The sequence below is a fragment of the Castanea sativa genome, chromosome 10 (assembly GCF_040712315.1).
Source record: "Castanea sativa cultivar Marrone di Chiusa Pesio chromosome 10, ASM4071231v1".
NCBI classification, from domain to species: domain Eukaryota; kingdom Viridiplantae; phylum Streptophyta; class Magnoliopsida; order Fagales; family Fagaceae; genus Castanea; species Castanea sativa.
In genome coordinates this window covers 5,752,493-5,768,573 of record NC_134022.1, presented here as the reverse complement: position 1 = coordinate 5,768,573, position 16,081 = coordinate 5,752,493, and the positions used below count along the sequence as shown (strand labels likewise).

The following is a 16,081-nucleotide window of genomic DNA, read 5'->3' as shown; positions in this document are numbered from 1 at the left end:
CTAAAGAATGAAATATAAAAATTGCCACCCTTTTATGAATGACGCAAGTAGAATGTCACAATAAACAGAATATATCTTCTTAAGATGACTCTTGAATCCACAAGAAAAATTTTGGAATCCACCAAAATAAATTTTGAGAAAACTCTCTCAAAATTTATTAATAAAAAAACTAAACCATGAATTGAAAATTTATTTATAGACTTCAAGGCCAATATAAAGGCTCTATAAAACTTGATTGACAAGTAAAAATATTTTAAAAGAGATCCTAATTGATACTCTATTATAAAAGAACCCTTAGTTGAACATAAAAAGATTAAAAACACCTAAAATCATGAAAATAGCAGCACTAAATCTAAAATTTTGAATATTACATGAAAACATCAAAACTAATAATGATAAAAAAATTGAATTCCATATTCTATCATACATCAGACTCTCCTCTTGAAAACAAGCTCATTCTCGAGAGACTTGAAATCATTCTTGTCAACTAAACAAAAAAAAAAAAAAATTGTTACACTCTTTGAATTCTCTCTCTTTAATGGAAAACATATCAAAAACTATATCAATGCTGCAATTGAGAAACTGGATTGTCATAAAAGCTAAACTCTTTGAATTCTCTATCTTTAATAGAAAATATGAAATTGTTGATGAAGCTTTAGAGCAAAAAAATCAAAGCAAGTAACTTTGTTATTACTCGAAGGTTTTAGAGAGAGTCCGTTGTCTTCACTACACCATCATTCTCTACCTTAGGTCCCTTCCCCCTCTCTCTAAGTAAATAGTTGTTCAATTATTATTTCACTCTCCAGAAATTTCTCATTTAGTTTTGATTCTCTTATTTGGAATATTGATGGGTTTGTGTCAATTTAGGAATTTTGCAACATCATTCGTTTAATTTTTATTAATTTTCAATTCCTTTTTATCATCGTTTTTTAATGTTCATGTGCGCAAACATAGGTTATAAACTAGCATATATATAAAGTCAAAACTAGGAGAAAATTAAATTAAATTAAATTATAAAATTGATCGAAATCTAATTTTATACCATGTGTCTAATCAATTTCTTAATTTTTGTGCAAGTGTTTATCACTTATTACAACAATTGAGAGTTTTGGTAGTTTTATATTAAATGTGACACCATTTTCAATAAGAGCTATTTCTTTTTTAAATATGATAATTCTATAGCATATTGAAAATTTAATTAATTTATTTTAAGACAACTAGCTAGACAACTCTTTTTTTTAAGTACCTTATCATTGGAAAGAGATAATATAATTTTGAATCTGAATGGAGTAAGATAATTCAAGAATAAAATTTTTCTAAAACTATAATTAAAAAATTAAATCGTAAATTATTGCATCATAATAAAAAAAATTAAGTTAAGAAGTAAAATAATATTTTCCCTTGAATAAAATACAAAAGTATGAAAACTTTGCATTTTATACTAAAAAAATATTCTTACAATGTTTTTAAAGAGTTAGCAATATAATAATTATCATATTTAGCTTTTGTATGAATTATAAAATGTATATAATTCCATATTTTAAAATGCACTCATGCATATGCGTTAAGGTTACAAACTAGTACATATTTAAAACCAAAACTAAGAGAAAAATTAATTAGATCTTAAATTGGAGTCTAATTTTATGCCATGTGTCCCATCCAATATTTTTAAATCTTAGTGCAACTATTTACTACACTAAAAAATAAAGGAGTTAAATTTAATTTTCTTAAGTTTTTGTGCTAAATGAGTTATTAGGTAAGAAAACCATAGAATCAAAATTAATAAACTTTTAAAAAAATCACCATCATTGAATCATTTTTCTTATATTATCATTGGGTTCTAGTTAAATCAATTGGTAAAGTCTTTGATGATTGAATAAGAAATTTAGGGTTCAATTCCTGCCTACACCAAAAACCGGTTAGTGTCTTGATCTGATAATAAAGAGTTATTAACGGGAGCAAACACTATAGGTTGAAACTTTCTCTTATAGTATTATTATACAAATAGTGGTTGGACAAACCAAAATCGAGAATTTCATAGATAATGATTTAAATGATTTTATTTTCACTTTTTTCAAATAAACTTATATTTATTTTATTAGTTGATATTTTATATTTTCAAATATACAAACATTATCTATAAATTTGGTAAAATTTTAATACACATTTAGTCATACTTGTTTGTAAATATATCTTATACATATTCGTGAGGTTATAAGCTAGTATAATATATTTTATTGGTTAATAAATGGATTCTTCTTTCATTTGAAGCCTTTAGGCCTTGCCTAAGTGGCCTAATGATTGAGCCAACCCTGAATAAAGATTTGCATAAAAAATAACTTAATCCTATCTTAAATATATATACACTCAAAAATGATTTTTAGGTTTTCAATTTTATATGGCCATTTTGACCAACAATATGAAGGCTATAGTGTAATTATATTTATTACAGAAATTAAGAACAATGTCATTCTTGGAATTCAAACCATGAGCAACTTTGAGATTTAAGTGACAGTCTAATGATAATTACATTCATTTATAATGCCGTGTTTGTGGTTTGAAGCCCCTCCTGCATTAGCATGCATCTTAAAAATTAAAAATAAATAAATAAATAGCAAAGAACTTCTATTGAAATAAATTTTGGTGATCTCAGTGCCGATTTGAAAAAATTATGATGATCTAATTTTCTATTCCAAGGTCAACACATGAGGTATTTTCTACGCGAGCCGATTCATTAACCTCAAGCCATTCTAATAAAAAGTAGTATTCGTTTACAAAGTATTGTAGTTTGACCATAAACTTCCGCTGTTGGTCTCTCTACATTTTCTTGCTTGATGTCTGCAGAAATTTGGCGCACAAGTCCTTTAGCAAGCAGAGTGGACCCTCAATGAACAAACTCAACAACTGAAACAAATAACCAATAAAAGGAAAAACAATTAAAGTCACACAGGTTTTCCTCTTTCACGCATTTATTTCTATATACTCAGATTTGAACTAGACATGTCATAAGGAGTAATGAAATATGAAGGACATTTGTTATGGCTCAGGTTCTGTAAAAAGCTAAGGGGCCAGGAAATTTCATTAGCATTAATCCCAATTGCTTGAATTCTAGCTAATCGCATATCACTAATTTCTAATGAGTCTGAAGCTTTGCTCTCTTTCCTGACATTTGTGTTTTGATTTCTTTATCATATATGTAATGTAGCTATCCAAATTATACATACAACCTATATTTTATTTAATGTTTCTCAACGATTGGATTAAAATATGAACCAGTAAATAGTTGGGCGGTGAAGCCAAAGTAACAAATCGTCCTTGTAGGCAGTAAATATCTAGTTGGGTTGTCTAAATTATTTGTGTCAATCTCGCTAAAATCCAATTACTTACTTCAAATTTGGTGATATATCCGGTGTAAGGGCTTCATTTTTTGTCTCTACTCTCACTCTTTAGCCCATCCCCTATTTAACCTTTTTTTTTTCCTCCATTTCCTTCCACATTAAACTCCATCATCATCTGTCTTAAATGTTGGTATTGGTCCTATGGGCGCTGAACTTGGCCTTCTCTCCTTGACCCAGCTCCAAAAATTGTCTCAATCCCAACAAAATCAAAATCAATTAAACCCTAGTGCGTGGATGTGGAACCAAAAGCAAGCCCAGCAGCAAGAAGACGACGAGTCATGGGAGGTGAAAGCCTTTGCTGAAGACACTGGGAATATTTTGGGCACTACTTGGCCTCCTAGGTCTTACACTTGCACCTTTTGCAGACGGGAATTCCGGTCGGCTCAAGCCCTGGGCGGCCACATGAACGTGCACCGCCGTGACCGTGCACGCCTCCACCAAGCGCAGCCCAATTCTGGCAATATTCCAACCTCATCGCCTAATTCCAATACCCCATTTATAATCCCAACTCAAGAATTCCTTGCAAATGGTGGAGGGTTATGCTTGCTCTACCAATTGCCAAACTATAACGCTGCTGCTTTCACTACTTCAACACCAATAGATAGTACAGCATGTATTGATCAGTCACCTTCCACTCTCCTATCTATTTCACCCTATGCATCACCACCCGCGAATTTTCCATTGGGGACACAACCAGGTACCAATTCTTCTTCTTCTTATTACTCGCCAACCACAGATAATTATAACAATATTGAAGATCTTGATCTAGAACTTCGCTTGGGGCAAAGACCGATGCCATCGTAATAAGCAAGACAACACAGTGTGTGAGGGTGTGTACTAGGTTTATGCTTTGCAGTTTGAGGAAGAGAGTAGCACTGAGATGTTTAAGATACAGTCTCTTTTTTTTTCATATTATCTGATGGTTCTTATATTTCATTTTGTGTGCCTTGCAGTACTGTTTGTGTGTGAGTGAAATTGAATGTGCAAATTGATTATACAAAAAACCAAAAGCCAAAAAGAGAAAGCAGCACCCTGTAAAATCAAAGCAAAAAAGGAAAAAAGAAAAGGAAGGATTTATTTAAAAAAGAAAAGAGTAATGAAAGAAGATTAGGGTTTTGAGTGATGTACTGGTAATGGTTGCAGTGCAGTGTCATTTTCTGTTCCAGATTTCTGAGTAAAGTCTGTCTGGGCATGTCTTTCCATTTTTATCACAGAAGCTAAGGGTTTCGCACCTCTTTTTAGTGCAAATTACAGGTATGCCATTTTTCATTATATTGTTTTAATTTAGGTCCGATTAATGTATGCTCTTAATTAAAGTATATGTATTAACCATTCATCTTAGTAAAAATTTTATCAAGAATTGAAAAAGTTTTCATAAAATTTTATAATTTTTTCAGTTCTCAATTAAGGATTTTCTAAAATAGTTTACTAAATGTAAACAGGAGTAAAACTTTTTTAATTTACCATCTAAATAGTTACCCATTTTTGTAGAATACCCTGTGGAGAGATTTCCAACCTGCCAGTTCTTTTTTTTAAGTAATAGATAATAGAAGTACGTACATTTCTTCAATTTCGAACTTTAATTACGTCATCATCATTCTACTAAAAAAACAAATTACATCATCATCATCATCATCATATGTAAGAACAAGTAGAAACCAGGGAAACAAAGGGAACTTCTTCTATCAATGTAATCAATCAAACATGTTTTCTATCTCCCGTCCTTTCTTAGCTAGACAAGAAGCTACACAGTTACAGATACTCACACTAAACAGAACAGTTATCAAATAATACACATGCAGTATTTTTATTTATTAAACTATAAAAAAAAAATATAAAATTGACGTATTTTTACTTAAAAATAACTTATATAAGTAAGTGAATAATTATATAAATTTACAAGTTTGTTACAATAATTCCATAAATTTACACTTACACTATTTATTTTGTATTTAGTTTTTAATTCATTTTTTACGTATTTTCGAATATGAATGAAGAGAGTGAATGGTGGTTGTAATATGTGAAGAAAGAAAAACAAGTTAAAAAATCAAGAAAAAATAATATCTTAATAAATTGTTGTGTAAAATAGATAATTTGATGTTGGGTGTTTTAAAAAGTGTGTTTGTAAAATAGGAAAAATAAGATCTTATACTATGATAGATAATTAAAAATTTACACAAATTAATGTGAATGTTCTAAGATGTGCTGATCTCTTAGATCTAGTTTCCTTTCTTTCATCCTTCTTCTTCTTTTTGTATTTTTCATTATTATTATTATTATTATTACAAAAAAAAAATCTACCATAGTTACAATTATCAATTGATATTTTATGTTACTATCATCAATATCATAATCTAAAACTTTACAGCATGTACAAGTGAAAGCATCATCTACCCTTTTTTTAATTTATATGACATAAAATCAATCAATCAATTATTTATATTTACCAATTTTTAAGGGGTTGATTACTACTATAATACACTACAACAAAAGTGGGCTATGGTGACGAAATCTGGTGAGGATAAACAATTACGTCACTGGATGTTAGCATTAGGTGAGGTAAAGAAGATTTCGTCACCAAATAGTTTAAATGGGTGACAAAATCAATATTTCATCACTAAAAATGTTCAAATTGGTGACGAAATATTTATTTGCATCACCAAAGCCCTAACTTGGGTGACGAAATTCCAAATTTGTCACCAAATATAATAGCGCGCTCTCAATTTTTTGCGCGGTGCCCATGCCCAATTTTCAGCGCCTTCAAAATTATTATTTTTATTCAGCTTTTGGCCTTTCAGCTTCCCACCTTCTCAAAAAAAAAAAAAAACTCTCAACCTCACGCCTAAACAAAACCCAATACCAACCTTTTAGCCTTTCAAGTTTCAGCTTCCCACCTTCTTAAAAAAAAAAAAAAAAAACTCTCAACCTCACGCCTAAACAAAACCCAAATACACACAAACCTCACGCCTCTTAGCCTCCCTCATCAATCGGTAAGCTCTCTCTCTCTCTCTCTCTCTTTCTCTCTCATAGATCCTCTCTCTCTTTCTCTCTCACCAATCCTCTCTCTATTTGTACGAATTGTTTTTCTCTTTGCGAAATTTTCAGTAAAGAGGAGAGTTCATTCGTCGATTTCACCGACGCAAGGAAACCCAATTCAGGTATGCTTCGATTTTCCCCCAAAGTTTATTCATCCCAATCGAAACCCATCTGAAAGTTTTTCCATTGAGGATGGCCGGGTATGATGCCCAATTGTATGTGTGTCAAATTTTGGCGTTGGTGGTGGCTTTGATCGAAACCCATGTGAATGTTTTTTTTTCCTTTCATTTTTCTGAGTAGCCAAACAGTGGAGTGCTGGAGAAATGGTATTAGTTAAAAAAAATTTAGTCTCTGTTTATTTGCTTAGAAACTGGGCAAATTCGAAAGGAAATGAATGCTTTGATCTTTTTATGTTATATATACTTTGTTCTGCTGTGTATTAGTTTAAAAAGATGAGGAATCTGTCAAATTTTAGTTTCTTCAAAATTAAATTTTGACTGTGGTGAAATGTGCAACGTTTTTTAGGTGAAATTTTGGGGACAATCATACTGGACATGCATGATTTTTATGTTGCTGGATAATTTAGTAGTGGCTAATTTTTAGTCTCTGTTTGGTTGCTTAGGAAGCTGAGGGAATTCGAAAGGAAACTTAAATTTTGATATTTTTATGTTATATGCTTTGTTCTGCTATGTATCAGTTTAAAAAGCTGAGGGAGCTGAGGATTTTTGTACGTCCCAACAACACACACACACATGAATACTGTATAATGAAATTACTTATTTTGTGAATGAAAGAGTCTTAACACATTCATTCACTGTGATGATTATGAAAGGGAGCTATCTGCTCCGGTATTCAAGTCCCACACTGATAAGCATGGAATTAAATTTTGTAGAACCTTAATTAATTTATCTTTCAAGTATGGGCAATCCATGTGACTCAAAAATAAGCATATGAAGCCGCAACACTTGCCTTCCACTTCAGTCTAGTCCCATTTATATGTAAATCCAAAAAGTTTGAAGATTTCGAAGATTCATATGGTTGTAAGCATTAATTTAATGCAATATATAACAAATGTCTTACACGTGGTTTTGTTGAATGAAAGCACAGGTCTCAGGGGAAAAAGTAAAAAAAGAAAACTCTTAAATAAGTACATGGGATTGTGTCAATAGCTTTCAACTTGTAGGGACACTAGCTAGATAGGACAGTTCCAGGTTGTGCTTAATAATGGATTTTAATATTTTATTGGTTAGATTTATAGTGGGTACAGAAAATGTTAGATACACACAAAATTTGACAGTTATTTTTTTAGAAATATTGAGATTGATCCAATATTTCTTTTATACTTTTTTGATTGGAAAATGGTTTGGAATTGGTAAAATGCATAACTTATCATATATTTTGTCCTACTTATATAACATTATATTTATATTTATTACATCTAAAAGCTTAAGATAAAGATGAAACACTCAGTGAAGGTACCCTTGTACTTTGGATTGTAAAATATTTTTTTTGAAACTGTTAAATTTTACAATTGGATTGTAATTTTTTTTTTTTTTCAAATTTCAACTGTTGGTTTGCTCTATTGGTTCTTTTGGTTTGATCTATTGGGTTTTTTTTGACAGTTGAGTTTGTTTGAATGAAAAGGTTCAAAAGAGAGAAAGTAGCTGTTAGAAACTTTTGCTAATAAGGGTACTTTGGTTTTGTGCTTAATGGGAAAAATGAAAAGATATATAGGTGCAAGTGCACCTGGGTTCATTCTCAAAAAGAAAGGCAAATAGATTATAGAGTCATAGAGTCCCACAAGCCCTACACTTTTGGGACTGCCTTCCATTGTAGTAACTTTAAGTCTTTAACACAAAATAAAATAATGACTACTTGCAATTCAAACGGGTGTGATGATTGGGGGCTTGTCCACGTGTAGGGGTAGTGGTAGTCATGCTCATAATTGAGTAGTTACACACAGTCCACATAACCTAAATTTAAAATTTTCAATTAATTTAATTTATGGTTAATCACCTATATATATATATATATATGTATGTATGTATATATACACATACACACACACGCATGTATCATTATTACTTGATATGTGCATGCACATCTTATTACAATCTATGATTCATTTTTCTTAAAATTATTTGTAGTGTACTAGTGCACTAAAGCAAAAAGAGAAGGGCAAGTGACTTTAGTATATAGTAAGTACTCTATATTGAATATTTGCAAAATACTCAAATAGCTAGCATCATACAATTTTTGAGGAGCAAGAGTTTCAATGACATTTGTGGCAGTGGGGGGAGCTCATCTACTAACTAGAACACACCTTGGTTAGCATTTTATTTTCCTACCTAATAAGCAATGTTTATTAACCTCTCATTGTCTTGGATATTTGTGGAATTTTGAGGTCTTACAAACATTTTTTGGTTGCAAATGGTTTAGGTCCTCTTGGATATTCTCTAGATTTTCTTTATTTTGGACTGTTGAGGTACTATATTTCTTTGTCTCTATCTCTATTTGATTCTAGTTGTTTGGGTCATGTTTGTGCAGTACAGTTAGTACTTTTTCATTCGGTTGTGTGATTTAGATAGCATAACTAGTTACATTATGTAATTGGGTTTTCTGTGGACATTTTTGGCATTGTCTTACTAATAGTTATGACTCTTTTTTTTTTTTTTGTACATCTTATCAGGGATATAGGTTTGCAATCTAAATGGACTGGACTATAAGTTTTTTGTTGTTATTGGTAATTTCTCTAATCTTTTGTTGTTTTGGAGCAATTTAAAGGAATAATGAACTTTGAAGCCATTAAAGGCATATTTGAATTCTTCTCTATAAATAGATCACTTAGTAGAGTTTCAGTATAAGCTTAGTGTTTGCCACACTGGTGATATTGAAACTTTTAACATGTTGGGCAACATATTCCTTGTATCAAACTTTATTTTTAAGTTGGATCCATGATAGTAATATCAATGTATCAAATTTAGATGAATTTTAGGCAATCTTGTGATTATTTGTACAAGTAGTTGCTTCTTTCAATAGATAGAGTATTAATGTATTTTTCTTTATACTTGTGCAGATTTGAGATTGGTGGCAAAGAGTGTTTTTGTGGTGCAACTTGAACTCATATCACTTTTTGTAAAGTATGAGAAGACATCATTTATACATAAATGGTTGTAATTATTTTGTGAACAACTCGGTTCAATGGTTTTAAAAGTATAATGGTTCTTTATTTCCTTTGTAGATTGTATGGATGATTTTTTTTATGGATGTGGTTGGAAATGAATGGATGATTTGTTTATGAATGTGGTTGAAATTATATGGATGATTTGTTTATGGAAGTGATTGGAAATGAACAGGTTAATGTAATGGCAAGTAACCATTGGTGACGAATTATTTCGTCACCTTATATGGTCAAATAAAAAAAAAATTACAAATGAAAAATCATTGGTTTGGTGACGCAAAATATTAGGTGATGAAAAAGTTTCGTCACCTATTATTTTTATTGGTGACGAAAATATTTCGTCACCTATCATATTTTTATTGGTGACGAAAAATTTTCGTCACCAGACGATGCAATGACGGGGCTTAGGTGACGAATGAGGTTTCGTCACCATATGTCTTTGGTGACGAAATAAGGACATGTGGTGACGAAACGTTTCGTCACCATAGTCCACTTTTGTTGTAGTGATAACAAAAATCAAAGCCTTAATGTCAAAATTTTAGAGTCGATCACGAATCCTCAACAAACTAATTAAGGTCATTCACATGTATTATTTTTCATCACAAATTCTATTATATCTAAACCATGTTCTCTGTTACTTCTTTAATTGGCATGTTCATTTTTTCTACTTCCACTAAAGTTATTTTAGGTCTTTCTCTATTTTCTTTTCCCTTAAGTACTTCAATTGATTGACTCATTCTCACTGATACATTAATCACTTTTTTTTTCTGCATATGACCAAATCATCTCATGTAAGTTTTCCGCATTTTTTTTTCATCAATAAAAACCAAACCTTTCTTTTAAGCAAATTTCCTCATTTCAAATTATATCTTTCCTTGTATTTAAACTTATCAATGTTGATCACTTATTATAATTATTTTCTTATAATTACGGTTAAAGAATTTGAAATTCAACCACTTTTATTAGTTTTTTTTCTTACTTAGCTTTGCATAAATTTTTAAGTTTCGTAATTTTTTTTCAACTTTAATTTAATAAAGTTTACATTTGTTAATTTGGTCCTCCAATTATTAAAAAAAAATCAATTGGTCTGTCAATTGTAAATTGTGTCAATTTAATCTCTCTACTTTTAAATCAGGTCAATTTTATTCTTATATTTTCTATTTATTCAAATTTAAACTCTATTAGTTGAAGTGACAAATTGAATACACATTAAAAGGTTATTATAGAAAGTATAAAATTTTTAAAATGAAGTTCATTGCAACTATTAATCCTATTAAGATTTAAATAGAGAGGAGACTTAAGGATAATATAAACTTTATTTTTAAAATTCAGAGATTAAATTGAAATGTGTCCATTAATTGGAGGACCAAATTATTAATATCACCTTTAATATATTTTTCAAGTTGTTTTGTATAAAAAATCAAGTGAACGTTATGCATTTTGCGAATTTTCATATCTCCTATAAAAATAATTATATAGCTATGTTAACCTATATATACTTAGAAGCCCTTTCTTATTAAATACATGTGTGTGAGTTTGGGAAAAGTACACAAACCTCCTTATGGTTTTTCTCTAAGATACGGAACTTTCTTGAATTCTAAATGAAACACTTAACCATCATGTGGTATTGTTTAATATGTAAGCCATAAAACATCTATTAAAATAAATAGTCAGTTGTTCATGTGATGACATGTATCCATATTTATTAGAATTGCATTTTCACGACACAATACCACAACAGGGCTTTTTGTTATTCAAAAATTTCAGAGGATCAAATGTTACATAATTAATGATTTATACATAAAAAAAAATACAACAAGGGGATTAAGTGTCACACACAAAATCTCAAAGGGGTTTTGTGTTTTATTGAAAAACTATAATGGGGATTTTGTACAATTTCTCCTATATGTTTCATCCTTGAAAAATTATCCCTAGAAAATTTCACATGTAAAATTGGTCTTTATGTTTTCCAAAAAGCTTCGTTTTGGTCCTTCCCCTTACCATACCAAATAGTACGATAGAATTAGCTTATGAAGCAGATTTGTTTTGATGAGATGGCACAATTTTAAAACTAATCAACAATCACCCAAAGTGGAGCAATTTGGCTTTTCTAATTCCCACTTTCTCTACAACATGTTTGTTTACAATATAATTAGGCTTTATATTTTTACTTATATTTTTTATTGGACAAATTTTAGCTACAAAATTTGTTGTAGCCTAAAACTACAATTTTACTCAATAAAATAAATATTACTATATATTTTGAAAATCCAACCATTAAATTATATGTTCTTAATATACATTTCAAATTTTATATCAATCAGATATTATTTACTATATGATCTATAAGCTTACATTTTATGCATAATATTAAACTACAAAAACTTGCAATTTAAACAATTTATTGATGACATAGCTATTGATCTCTAATTTTCTATATTACAAGCATGGAGGATATAATAAGAAGATATAATTCAATGATGAATTTGTCAAAATTCACCTCCAATAAAAAGTTATTAAGTAAAATTGTAGTCTAGAGTTAGAACTAATTTTATAGCTAAACTTTGTTCTTTTTTATTTTATTTTATTTTATTTTTTGGGATAGAGGCTTATTAGTTTTCAAATCGGGTGATTCTAGGATTAATACAAATTTACTAGCATATACTTTAACCTTACTGTTATTACTGCGTGAGGGGGATGTAATAAACAAGGAGGTCCCATGCTTCCTTGGACCTTATTAATTTATTTATCTCAGATTTTATTCTGGATACTACAAGTCTACAATAGTTTGGTACTATTTTTGCGTTGACTTGAACTCTCTAAAAGTGAAGTCGTGGAACATTCCTAAATTGTAATTTTTTTTCTTTTCTTTTTTGAGAAACCTCCTAAATTGTAATTAGGGGATGTAAGAACTCAAATCTTTTCACTCGGGTGAGAACGAGTAAATAATGTTGTATCTCTGCTCCTCTCTAATCCTTTAAGGACTTTCTAAAAATTGAAAATTGGGATTTTTGGTTTAATTAAGTAATGGTCATCATGTATGTGTTAAGTTTTAGATCCATGTAAACTAGATTATTTAACATAATTAATTAACCAAGTGAATAACAATTTAATTTATATCATGAAAAACAGTTGAAAAGTAAATAACACAACGATATGATGACCCAGGAATACTAAACCGGTAAAAAACCTAGAGAAGATTTAACTTAGCTATCCTCAAGATAAAAAACAAATTCACTAGAACGAATTGAAATTTATAATAAGACTTAGACCACTAACGTCCTATTGCTACTACATGTAAAACTTACTACCACGACCACATGATAGTTTCGAGTCCATGGACTACTTCTTTCCTTGGCCTTTACAACACAAGCACCCACACTTGTGACTTTGAGACTCCACTCAAAGGTTTATCAACAAAAACTTTCCTATTTGTGACTCCAAGACCACCCTTGAAGGTTTAGATCATCAGCACTTTTGATGACTAGAGAAAGCAGCAACTTCTATAATACCGAATCTTGAGATTCTTTAAGGAATAACACTGGTAGAAGATATAAGAGAGCTTTTTAGGTACAATACCCTAGATACAAAGGAGGCACAAGATGCACTCTAATCTCTCTAAAAAAATTTGAAAACCCTCTCTAGGATTAGCTTATAATGTCCTTTAAATACTGGAAAAAATAGCTTGCGATTTGGGCTTCAAATGGTCAAGTTATGAGTTTTTTACGTTTGCTGATTTTTTGCCGATATGCGATTTTCGATCGATCGATTACCAATCAAATGAAATGGATTGTAACTCATTTTTTTCATCCCGGACTTGAGTTTTTTGTCTTGGACTTCAATGTAGACCATTCTAAACCAATGAGACTTAATTTTTGTCATGCTTTGTCAACATTTCAAACTCAAAAACCTAACAGTATGTATAAAGTTTGGGTTTAAATTTGTTTGGAACCTTGGTCTCCAATCACCAATAGGAAGATGACATTTGTCTTTGTCATATGCAATACATATAATTATTTAACCCAACTAACCAAGTTAGTTATGTGTATTGCACATGACAAAATACATATCATCTTTTTATTGGTGCTTCCAAACATGTTTGGAGCCAAACATTTTTCTTGTTAACAAAAATTCAAAAGCCTATAACGGAATATATAAATGGATTTGTATGTTTTTGAAGGGTTTTTTTTTTTTTTTTCCTTTTACTTCAGAAACATACATCTTTGTCGTTCTTCCCATTCGTTAATTATATTTCAAAGAAAAAAAAAATTTTATTCAAAAGCTCATACTTTCCAGGTAAGACCATGTTTGAAAATTTGCATCTACTTAACCTGTACTTGTTTTACAGGAAAGGCATGAACAAAAATAAATTGAGGAAAAATCATGTTTGTTAGTTGCTGGTTTTAATATTTCATACATTAAATTTAGGAAAATAAATAAATAAATATATATATATATATAAAGTCAAAACTGAGAGTAAATCTAATTAAATTCTAAATTGGATTTCAATTAAGATCCAATTTTGCACCACATGTCCTATATATTCAAGATTCTAACTCTTTGTGCCAAGTTAAGTCCAATATTAAATGAAGTATATATATGAAAAAAAAATAAAAAATAAAAACCAATCATACACCTAATCTAATCATTTCATTGTATAAATACCTATAATCTAAACCACTTTAAGGTTGATCTTGGGATAATATGTCGCATTTTATGGACCATGTAGTATGGTAGAATCACCCATGTGGGTAACTGATAAGTTTTGTTTTAGTATCCAAAAAAATTATAAATATTTGTTATTGACCAAATTATAATAAGTATATACAAGTTAATTACGATCAAAACACCACCTTAAAACTATATGATTGAATTTTTTTAAAAAAAAGAAATGTGCTAACAAAAAATTACATGAAATTATCATGGTTTAAGTTAAAATAAAAATACAACCCAAAAATATTAAAATACGATAGCTAAATATATGATCTACAAATATATATATATATATATATATATATATATAAAGAGTCTACATTTTACAAGTCTTAGTATATGTTGTAGTATTCACCAAACCGCACAAAATGCATCAAAACAACCCACAAAATGGCGTAAATGTATTGCACCGTAAGTAACAATGCACTGCACTACATTGTGTAGTACAATTTGCGGTTTTATAATAAGAAAACCGCACAAACCCACAAACTGCACCGCACCTCACCCTCTCTATATATTAATATATTTATTTTTTTAATATAAAATATATTATTAATAGTTTAATAACCCTAGTTTTCAAAAAAAAAAAAAAGTTTAATAACCCAAGCAAGTATTGATTAGGAAAGCCTACCCAAAATAAAGAAAAACTAGCTCGATCAATAGTTTAAAACTTGGCCTAAAACAAAGAGAAAAATTAGTTTTTTGCTAAGTAGGAAAAATCTAAAATTTGAAAAATATATTGATTTCAAATTATTCAAACTGCATCTTATACACCACACTGCACATGTGATCACAAAAATGAGGTGTGGTGCGGTTATAGTTTTGACTATACTCTAAACTGCACCACACTACACATGTGACTGCAAAAATGAGGTACGGTGTGGTTATGATTTTGCCTAAATCATACTGCAAAGTACGGTGCTAAAAATGGTCCAAAAACGCACCACACCACACCACAAACACTCCTACTTGTAGCCGCACATAGTGCAAGTTACATGCTAGTTAATATATTGTTCCTAAATTTATAATGGAGATAATTTTCCTACTTGTACCTACTTTGGATGTAATTAGTTTAAACTACCACAATTTAATACTATTTCTTACTCTAAAAACTGAAATAAAATATTTATATTAGAATGGTAATATGGAAAAATAAAACGAAAGACTGAATTTAGGGTAATAAGATTCAATAAATAATTTCCTTATTTTCTCAGTAATAAAATTAACATAATATCCACTCAATAGTGGTTTTAATCAAAGTTGTTAAAATTAAGATCTTACATAAGATTGTTGGAGGGTCAAGTTGGATTGGATCTGATCAGATTAGATTGTAGACCGTAAGAACCTATTTTCTATTGAAAAATTAAAAAACACTTTTTCTTTGGTGATGTGTTTTTATGTTGAATAATCACTAAACATGTTATTCGTATATAAGATTTATTATATATGCAAGGACAAATAATTTTTTCTTTTCTTTTTAAAGATAGTACATTACATAGTTACACAGAAATGATCTAATTCGAGAGTACCCTGATTTGAATACCTCTTCTCTCCCACACCCGCCCCACGGCAGCGTGTTGTACTAGTATTTCCATATTAATGGTATTTTAAATCTTAGACTCTCAATACTTCAAAAAAAAAAAAACTCAATATAGGCATCAAGTCTCAATTACTGGGGATTTTCTTTCATGATTTAGGTTCAATTTAAGGCCGCATCCTGCACTAAAAATCCTCAACAAAAGCCATGCAAAAG

The 16,081-nt window shown here is 29.9% G+C and overlaps 1 protein-coding gene across 3 annotated transcripts; it reads left to right on the top strand.

The window, feature by feature from the left end:
• The first annotated feature begins 3,465 nt into the window (after positions 1–3,465).
• On the top strand, positions 3,466–9,736 carry LOC142614071 (uncharacterized). 3 transcript variants are annotated; one of them, XR_012840352.1, is made up of 4 exons: positions 8,493–8,761; positions 8,874–8,919; positions 9,124–9,177; positions 9,511–9,736. XR_012840352.1 is itself a non-coding variant. In XM_075786613.1 (3 exons), the coding sequence occupies exons 1-2, from the start codon at positions 3,540–3,542 to the stop codon at positions 9,129–9,131; spliced, it is 564 nt and encodes a 187-aa protein (XP_075642728.1). In that variant the 5' UTR covers positions 3,466–3,539; the 3' UTR covers positions 9,132–9,177; positions 9,511–9,736. The 3 variants fall into 3 exon arrangements, 2 of the variants coding, with proteins under 2 accessions (XP_075642728.1, XP_075642727.1); XM_075786613.1 differs by lacking the exons at positions 8,493–8,761; positions 8,874–8,919 and adding an exon at positions 3,466–4,095; XM_075786612.1 differs by lacking the exons at positions 8,493–8,761; positions 8,874–8,919; positions 9,124–9,177; positions 9,511–9,736 and adding an exon at positions 3,466–4,354.
• Positions 9,737–16,081: the final 6,345 nt, after the last annotated feature.